The sequence below is a fragment of the Oncorhynchus keta genome, chromosome 28 (genome assembly GCF_023373465.1).
Source record: "Oncorhynchus keta strain PuntledgeMale-10-30-2019 chromosome 28, Oket_V2, whole genome shotgun sequence".
Lineage (NCBI taxonomy): Eukaryota > Metazoa > Chordata > Actinopteri > Salmoniformes > Salmonidae > Oncorhynchus > Oncorhynchus keta.
Window position 1 is genome coordinate 15,802,711 of NC_068448.1, and position 10,659 is coordinate 15,813,369.

At 40.4% G+C, this 10,659-nt stretch overlaps 1 protein-coding gene across 1 annotated transcript; it reads left to right on the forward strand.

Moving 5' to 3' along the window:
• Positions 1 to 2,536: 2,536 nt before the first annotated feature.
• LOC118360381 (homeobox protein Hox-C1a-like) lies at positions 2,537 to 6,438 on the forward strand. Its single transcript, XM_035739644.1, is given in 3 exon segments — positions 2,537 to 3,131; positions 5,798 to 6,111; positions 6,114 to 6,438. Coding segments are annotated over 3 exon segments (984 nt in total). The 3' UTR covers positions 6,189 to 6,438.
• Positions 6,439 to 10,659: the final 4,221 nt, after the last annotated feature.

Sequence of the window (10,659 nt, forward strand, 5' to 3'; positions counted from 1 at the left end):
ACACAGGTCTGCGATCGACTGAAAACAAATTTATATTCAGGCGGTAAACAGAACGAGTTTTATTTATTGAGTGTAGGGGAGAGAAACAGGCTAGCGTGTGAACCCTGGGTAACCTCGCGAGCTGACAACAAGATGGATAAGTGTTGCATGCAAATGCGCGGAGGGAAGGAATATATCGCACTCAGTCATTCAGCTCATCGCTGCCTGTAGAATTCCATTACCTCCCCCAGCTGCGACCGGGTTTCAGGGGTGTAGTCTATAGAAGGTTGTATGCCGTTATAGGCCTAAATCGTTGATTATATAGAATTGCTTTGTAATTACTGTTGCGGATAAATATGATGTGATCAGGTTAGTGATATGGTCTTTGATAGAAAATAATGTTATATGTGATAATAATAATTTAAACAAAAATGCAGATGACAAATACAATGAATAACAAGAAAACAAGAACAGCATAGTAACAATGATATATGCTTTATAACAATCATAATAATATGATAATTAGTAGGCCTACAATAATACAAATAAACAAGCCATTACTTTATTGCAATGTTGGTGTACCGGTATATGTTATATTACACACTAAACACACTAAACTCAAGACTATCCACAAATTAATTTGAAGGAGAAAAAAACAAAAGTTTTGTGGCATCCCCACCTACTTCGGTCTCACCCAGTCAATATCTGGAGCGCAACAGACATGATTACTTTATCATTAATAACGTTGTAATTATCTTTATTTCTAAACATCCTTCAATTAAGGCTAAATACAATTGTGTAACCTTTCTAAATTATTTTGTTCACGAGCTCATACTAATATGTTTTCTCATGTTATATGAATGTGGTGGTATAGATTTTTCTATGTGATCTGAAAATATACACATTTAATGTAAAGGGCAATTAAACAGGTTTAGCTCTGCTTGTAGTACAATGAAATGAGGATAAGCGTCTAGGAATATACACGTAACTATGGAAATGATATCGGATGAACAAAATGGAATATAAAGTTTGTTGTTGTATTCCTTTATTTATTGAATTAACATTTTTACAATTTCCCATGCCACGTATCGAAAAATGAAAATATACTTTACTGTCGAGAAAAAGGCTTGCTGTGTTTGTGGAATAGTAAAGATCTAGTCCTATGTATCTGAAATAACAGCATTGAATGTGCAATATTGACATAGTTAGATCATTTATAGTTACTGACTTTATATTAGTTTAGCATCCCATTTCATTAAGTAAACTGTGTAGAGGCTGCATAGGTAATTGTCGGTAATTGGGAACACAAACCGGAACGTGCATGTCCACCTGTCACCACCGATGTTCCTAGTTATTCGGAGACGTTAGCGTTTCCGATGCCAATTGGTAGTCTAGCGGTTAAGAGCATTGGGTCAGTAACGGAAAGGTCGCTGGTTCGAATCCCAGAGCTGACTAGGTGAATCTGTCGATGTGCCCTCGACCTAGGCACTTAACCCTAAATGCTCCTGCAAGTCGCTCAAGATAAAAGGGTCTGCTAAATGACTAACGTGTAAATGTCAGTGAAGAGCTCAACAGCCACGGTCACGACCTTTGAACCCATAAAGTGTGTCTTTCACATGACCTTTAGCCCTGCACTGATCACGGCCTCTGCGGCTGAAGAAACCATAATCGCAGTATAATTGTGTACGAGACTAATGTCAATCAATGACTAGTCTGGATTCCCTTAGTCTATTATATTTTGAGGGTTTTCGTATAATGAACGGCTTAGGCCTATATTCCTATTGGCAAACATTTAAATCCAGGACCTGCTAACACATTTCATTACTTTCATTGGACCTTAAAACCAGTTATAAAAAAACATCTAGCCCTAATCGTTTATAATTGATAACAACAAAGCTGGCATGATAGTCACAAAGTTGGTAGATCACCGCAGGCCTGCAGCACTGTGTGGTACAAACTTTGAGATATCAGCTGATGTACGAAGGGCTATATAAATACATTTGATTTGATTTGATACCACAGCTGACGTCATCTTACCGGTGCCTGTTTTAAAAACGAACAGTAATACTTTGATGAAAGCCAGACTTCCGAAGCGTCGGTCCATCGTCTTAGCAAACTTGACTTACTTGTTTCTCCATATCCCAGTCCTATTTGATGACCAAGTACCCCTTCTATGTCCATCTAATGTGTAAATCCTACGCATTTAAACAGCCCTGTTTGAGAAAAGAAAGCTACCATGAACGATGGGGACTAAACAGCTATTGTCTGCTGTACTGGAGTTTGTTCATTTGACCACATGAAATGAGTCTACAACTTGATTGGCTTGATTAATCAGCGTGTTGTCCGCGGTGGATGACATAGATGTCCATCTATTGGCCAAGACCAAGAGGGCACGTCATCTCCATCAATCAGAGATCGAATTTCTCCAGGGCATGTCCCTCTGACTGTCTATGGTCGCTATCTCTGTCATCCATGCGTTATTGGGTGTTAGCTAGAGGCCACCCGTCCATGAGTCCTATAACCGTTTGACCGATCCAATGATTATGCGTAGGTGATAATGAATTTGTATCAAGAGTTAACGTGCGATGGGGAGAGTAGCGCTCTGTTCGCAGGGGGACACCGACCAGGGGAGGTCAGGATAGGTGACTTGGGCCAGATCATTTCTCCAGAACTTGGAGCTGGCAATGAGGGTAACTCTTTATCAGAGGGTGACCCGGGATATTCATTACAACACAGTTACCCGTCTTTCTCCGGTGCCAATTCTGCGACCGACTGCACGGTAACTCAGCTACCAGTCTACTCAGGCTCGAGCAGCTCTCCTCTGACACAGAGTCAGGGCTTTTCAACCACGCCACCGGCCTGCATTCACTACTCTCGTCTCCCCTCCTACCTCCGGGTGCAGGAACACGACTTCCCGGGACTTGGATACTCCTCTTCCACACACATCACCGGGACTGAGGCGCTAGCGCACGCAGAATTCGGGTCTATAAATGCGCACATTAAAATCTACACTCACGATGGGTCTAATGTTCACTTTGCTGTTGTGGATAGTAGCTCTCACTCCGACCCCAAGTGTAAGGTACCTGAACTAAGTCACAGGAGCAAAACTTTTGATTGGATGAACGTGAAGAAGAGAAGTCAAGTTCGGACGGGTAAGTTTTGGAGTTTACATTTCCATTTGGAAAGACAATAAGCATCTTATTGACAAACTACTTTTTAAACATTGTATTTATTGTTGATACGAAAAACAATAGCTCCTATAACTTTTAGTAAACTGCCCATTGATTCATCAACATAGCCTACTATTGGAAAGTATACATTTTAAAGTGCCATATTCACAATTCAGTATGAAGGACAGTGCTGTGCTGTGAGAAAGTACAGACTAGGCGACTGTGCAACGGGCAACAACGTGTGACGTGTTCGAGCGTGGATGAAGTTTCGTAAAGTCTCTCAACATCATCAACCAAAAAAAAATTATACATTTGGATGCATGTAACCTATTTTTCAGCAAGTGATGGATCAAAATGTACAAATACATGCATACTTGTGAATTTACCTTTAACAAAACTTCCAGCAAAAATATGAATATGATAACTGTAGTAGGTACGATTCCTGAATCAGCCTACTACAATAACCATATGTGACAATTGAACTATGTATTCTACCCGGATTAGGATCATCGGAATGGACTGGGATGCTCGGCAGGGGAGGCTGGGCTTGGTGTACATGGTTATTATACAGTATAGGCCAACTTGCCTCACTCTACCTATTGGGCGCAGAAAAAGGGTGGAGATATTTCCCACACTATAACACAATAGAAGGGAATAAAATAAAATAAAATAATAGAATATAATGAAATATAATAGCTATCCACGTGCTTTGCTTTCACATTATTGTGCTCCGACAATGCAATATTGCCTGAGCGTGCAGTGTGCAATGCTGCTAATCTTAAATTTAGTCAAACGCACTCCCTATAACGTTAGTAACATTAGAGCTCTCTGCCTATTGATTATCTGTCTGTACAGTAATGAGAGCCTTGTGTATTGATCTCAGTGCCCAGCACCTTTACATGTGTCCGTTTTAACATAATCATTGTCACATATCATCAGTCCACCAATATCTCATGAGCCTTTACTGTGACACTCAGCATAAACGTTCTGATTTCACAGAAATTAGATTATACAACTCATGTAGAATACGTGGTATATTTAAAAAAAATACCTCGAGTATCTTGACTTTGCCCATTAAAAGTAACTTCTCATCCTGACAAAGAGATGTCGTCTCACAACAGCATAATATCTGAGTATCCAGTGTGAAGTGAAAAGGGAAAACTGTGAGCTCACAGCCTTCGGAAGAATTGCATCTCAAACACATCTGAATAAAGAGATGCTTTATTGGGGTGATATGGACCCAATAGAGATCATTCTGTCTGGTTCTATTATGATGTGCAATCTGGGCCTGTATTCACAAAGCGCCTAGGAGTGCTGATCTAGGATCAGTTTGCCTTTTTGAATACGGGCTCCAGAGTTTGGGGATGACATTCTTTGTTGTCCGTCTCAGAGACATAAGAATACAGCGGAACAATTAATGCTGTCGACGCTTATCAGTTGGTACCAGGCTGACAGTTCATATAGTCACCACATATGTGTTCATTTATATTGATTGTTTATGTTGCTTGCCAGGACTGCTATCAATGTCCTCTAGCCAGCGTTCTGAGCTGTCATACAAACAGCTGTAAAGATATTGATATAGTATCTGTAAGGATGATTTCCAGGGTTGGAGTAGATCTCTTTAGCGCCACATTGTTAGCAGTAGTATGATTAGTGACAGCAGCAGCAACGTTTCAGGGGGGTATATTAGTCTTGGCACAAAGCAAAGCATCCCTATGTTCTCTCTTGCATAAAGGCCTATCACCCCTCTGCCTCTTGATCTGCTGGTACAGTGTATATACTCCCAGTGTGTCATTCTTCGATTATGCTCTGACAGCACCTGAATTACTGTGGGCAGGATGCCCAGATGGCTGAGGCAATGTGTATCGATCTCTCTCTCTCTCTCCTTATCGTCTTTCTCTCTCTCTCTCCTTGGCTGGGAAGGCCTCGGCTCGGCGGCTTGCCCTGGCTCTGCTGGCTGGCTATTTCTAAAGCGTGCAAGTCATTCTTCAAATATTTTCATTTTACGCCTTCTGGCCAGCGCCAATTTCTATTATCTTAGACGTCATTAATCAGAATGTGATTATCTATTCATGAGAGCCAAAGCGCTTATTTACTTACTGTACTGTTTTGTCTGTCGAGGTTTTTTCATATTCACTATTGGCTACTGCGCTCTCATTTCAGGTTAGGTTTGGTAGCCTCTGTATATGTAACGTGTCTCTGACGTTCTTCTTTGTCTAAAACATGGATGTTAACATTTATCATATGAGCTTTCTGTTCTCTCTGATATAGGCCCTGTTAGATAGCCTATACCTGTACTGTGATATACGTTATTACATCCAACACCTGTCCTCGTGGTACAGATACAACAGTATCAGGAACTTCACAGCTGAATGTTTGGCACAAGAGCATGTGAATGTGGCGCTAGAGCCAAGTTTCCCCCGCGCAATCATCTACTCCAATTTATGGATGTTAATACACTTAACCAAATAACTGAATTAACCTATTTAATATGTGTTTTATAAGTAATTGTGATGGATATAAACCGGTAGTGATTGATATAAACCGGTAGTCATACATTTTGTACTGTCTATATTTTATGGCTGGGTTACTTCATTGAATTCAGTCGATATATTTATACTATACCTGTGTTTTAACTGTCTTTTCAGCCAAGATGCACATGGCCTGTGGATTAAGTATAGTCGCTCCGGGCGTCAGTATGGACAGAGGAGGTGGAGGTAACCACAGCATTCCCACCGATGGGCATCATATTACCGCTAACGGGGTACTAAGGACCAATTTCACCACGAAACAGCTCACAGAGCTCGAGAAGGAGTTCCACTTCAACAAGTACCTGACACGAGCCAGACGCGTGGAGATCGCGAGCGCCCTGCAACTGAGCGAGACGCAGGTGAAGATTTGGTTCCAGAACCGGCGCATGAAACAGAAGAAATTAATGCGCGAGGGTCTTCTCCCGGTGGCCCCTTCCGTGTCCTCGAGCTGCTCAGAAAGCTCACGCTCCAACAGCCTGGACACTTATTCCTCTCCTGGACAACTTGAACCGACCTCATGCTCTCCCAAACACCTGCCGCCCATTAACACTCAACTAGAGGAACTGTCTCATGCAGACAATGGCAGACAGTATCATCAACATGCAGGTTCTTTGATTCTCCATTAGGAGGAATTTCTTCCTTAATTGGTTAATCAGGGTCATGTTGTTTTTCACACAAAAAAACAACACGGATAGCAGCGTAAGTTTTGTGAACTCCAGAATGTGTTATTGTAAGTGTTTGAGTCAGTGATTCCTCATTTTAGGGGCGCATGTAGGCCTTCCTGAGACTTTTCATTGGAGTAGCCTATTCAAGAGGACATTTGAGTTGCGCTCGCTTGTCAGGTGAAATAATATAATGATTATTGCACTTTATGAGTTCATATCAAATAACATAACTTTATTCAGACAATCAATATTATTATATTTATTTGTGTATTTAGTAGGCCTACTAAACTTGATTTAGTTATTTATTGTCTCTTGCATGTCATTAAAGCATCACCACATTAACGTTGTGGCCAGCTCTTTCTTCGGTACAGCCTACTTACATTTACATTTCCGTCAGGGTTTATCTTGTATTAAAAGAATATCCAATTAATTTTTAATTTTCTAGTGAGTTTCAAGTACCGCACAAGGCTGAAAGCTATTTCCAAAATAATGTATATCAATACTCCCCTAGCCTATCTAAAGTAAATGTATTTTGTTTATACACATTTAATGCGTTGATCAAAGTTAATCATACCATTTGAATCAAATATTTGAACGCATTTCAACGGAACTGCAAGAGCAAATAAACTAGTGAGCTATAGCCTAATCATAAACATATTTCAGAAAATAAGAATCCACTTCTTGAATATTTTTTACAGTTTGAACACTTATGGTTCGACGATAAAACGCTCTCTAAACTGCCATGTTCTCTTATAAATGAACAAATGAATTGCCTGGGCACGCACGACACCTCTGAAATGCATTCGGTAGAGATTCGTTTAATGCCTCATAAAAACGTTATTAATGGTGTAACAGGTTATCCGGGGTGTTAATATATAGGACTTATAGCTTAATGTCACCTTTAAAACCACACAAGTGATAAACCATTTTTTTGTTGAAATATCGAAATACGCTCCTAATTTAATTTAGTAGATTAGTTTTTGTGTGTGTTATTTATCACCAGTAAATGTGGTGCAGGGCTGAAAATTACAAAACAATTGGAAACACGGAATTGCTTCATTTACTTGGTGTAAACTATTGGCCTACTTACCAATGCCTTCATTTAAATTAATTGCACTTGTACTTGTATTTTGGGATTTTCAATGCATATTTTTTTACATTAATGAATATGACACGATTATAGAGTTATTATGGACACATGCACATACGTTTGTGCAAGTCATGCTAATGTATGCAGTTACTCCAGAGTTCAACTCTGACCCGGTGACCTTCAACAAGGAAAAAACTTTTGTTCAGGACAATATTTCATCCAGCATTGAAACGGCCCGAGAAGAATAGTATTCTATAGCCTGATACTAGAGCACTATTTTACTATAATTATGGATCTGTTACGATCATGCTTCTTTTTTGATAACATTCAATTTTGTAGTCCTTCATTGCATTTCATTTTTTATTAAATTAATTTCATATGGAAATGATGTATTCAGTATGCTCCTCCATTGCATGTCAACAGTTAATCGACAAAAACGTATTGCCTCCTTTGTCAAATAATTCTGCCAAAAGTGCTCCCTACAGCCATTTTTTAGTTAATTAGTTTTCACCTACAATAACTTGAAAAAAACAATGAAACTATACAGACTTAATTCATAAAGCTGAAGTCTAATGCCTTTAATGCCTTATGACCTGAGAAAGATGAGCTTGGATGAATCAATGGGAGGATAACTGTGCAACCTCAGGCAGTGCACTGTACCAAATTTATTTTTTATATTTTACACAGTAATTTAAAGTAATTTAAATACACACCATTAGTTTTGCTTCCTGCAATAATACACAATGACCATATTAGGAATGCTATAAGGAATTCGTTTTTTTCAAACAAAGTTACAAAATGTACTCACTATTACAGTATGATGTTGATGATGATGATGTTTCTGATGTACATGATAAAGATGATAATGATGATTCTGATTTTTATGCACGGTTATTTGACTTAATTAATGGACTTTAACCTTGTTAAATATGCCCCATATCTCCTGGACACAGAGGCACTGCACAGCTAGCAATAACTGGTTTTAAGCATCTGTACATATATCCTTGAGCTCCTGAAAACACCTTATTAGTCGTCCTCTGACAGTTTCAGCATTGGGCTGCCTGCCTGTCAATTGATGAGAGCACCTTTGCAATTCTGTGTAGACTGACATTTAGTTTGAAACCATTCAACCATTGTTGTCTGATGGATCATTACTCCTCTTTCCTCTCTTTTCCCAAGATGCACAGCTCCCTCATCACAGTGACAGCTCTGTCATACTCTGACACTAGTATTAATAAGGGTTCTATTCAAATGTGCCTTGATAAGGTTGAACCCAGTCAAAACGTTTTATATTGCATAGTGAGTTCAAAACGTTTTATATTGCATAGTGAGTTCAAAACGTTTTATATTGCATAGTGAGTTCAAAACTTTTTATATTGCATAGTGAGTTCAAAACTTTTTATATTGCTTAGCGAGTTCAAAACTTTTTATATTGCATAGTGAGTTCAAAACGTTTTATATTGTATAGTGAGTTCAAAACTTTTTATATTGCATAGTGAGTTCAAAACGTTTTATATTGCATAGTGAGTTCAAAACGTTTTATATTGCATAGTGAGTTCAAAACTTTTTACATTGCAAGCATTCAGAGACATATCTAAAGTTATACCATAAATCCTTGAGTTTTTCCGGGACCACATGGCTATAATAGGAGCCTTGCAATTATTCCGGTTATAGCAATATGGACACCTGTTCTCATGCTTATGACCCCAATAGCATTAAACACCGTAACTCGTTTAAATGCAGAATGATTCAGAGGCATGATGCATTACTTTTGCATTTACATGTGTAAGTGATCTCTTACGTGCTTTATTGTAATTAATTAATTCAGTAAACCTAGTATTAACATAATGCATAATGTACATGCAATAAGTGTACTCTGAAATTAAATCAATTTAAACATTTCATTGCTACTAATGAATTTAAATAAATACGGTGTTCTGGGGTTTCTCTCTCTCTCTCTCTCTCTCTCTCTCTCTCTCTCTCTCTCTCTCTGCCTCTCTCTCTCTCTCTCTCTCTCTCTCTCTCTCTCTCTCTCTCTCTCTCTCTCTCTCTCTCTCTCTCTGCCTCTCTCTCTCTCTCTCTCTCTCTGCCTCTCTCTCTCTCTCTCTCTCTCTCTCTCTCTCTCTCTCTCTCTCTCTCTCTCTCTCTCTCTCTCTCTCTCTCTCTCTCTCTCTCTCTGCCTCTCTCTCTCTATCTCTCTCTCTCTCTCTCTCTCTCTCTCTCTCTCTCTCTCTCTCTCTCTCTCCACTCTCTCTCTATCTCTCTCTCTCTCTCTCTCTCTCTCTCTCTCTCTCTCTCTCTCTCTCTCTCTCTCTCTCTCTCTCTCTCTCTCTCTCTCTCTCTCTCTCTCTCTCTCTCTCTGCCTCTCTCTCTCTCTCTCTCTCTCTCTCTCTCTCTCTCTCTCTCTCTCTCTCTCTCTCTCTCTCTGCCTCTCTCTCTCTCTCTCTCTCTCTCCCTCTCTCTCTCTCTCTCTCTCTCTCTCTCTCTCTCTCTCTCTCTCTCTCTCTCTCTCTCTCGGCTATCCTATGTTTGTTTGACAATTGATTATTCAAAGCAGCGATAAACACACAACACCAATAATCATATGCACACACGCACACACGCACCCACACCACAGTTCTTGCTTCTCCTTTCCTCTCCTCTCCTCCTCCTCCTCCTCCTCCTCCTCCTCCTCCTCCTCCTCCTCCAGGGACCAGGTGTTTGGGGACAGCTTACAGTCTCAGCGTATTTCTGTGTATAAAGAAAACAGCAGCGCTCAGCACTTCTGGCTGCCGGACCAGGGAAATGTCCTCTTGGACAGGTCTGCGATCAAGACAGCTCAAGGTAGAGGTAGAGTGAGGAAGAGAGAGGTAGAGAGAGGTAGAGCGAGGAAGAGAGAGAAAGAGAGCTAGGAAGAGAGAGTAAGAGTGAGGGGAGAGTGTGGGAGAGAGAGAGAGGTAGAGATGGAGAGAGAGAAAGAGAGCAAGGTGGAACGAGGGAAGAAGAGATACATAGAGAGAGCAATAGAAAGGGAGGGAGAGAGAGAGAGAGGGAGAGAGGGAGAGAGAGAGAGAGAGAGAGAGGAGGGAGAGAGAGAGAAGGGAGAGAGAGAGGAGGGAGAGAGAGAGGAGGGAGAGAGAGGAGGGAGAGAGAGAGGAGGGAGAGAGAGGAGGGAGAGAGAGAGAGGAGGGAGAGAGAGAGAGGAGGGAGAGAGAGAGGAGGGAGAGAGAGAGGGGGGAGAGAGA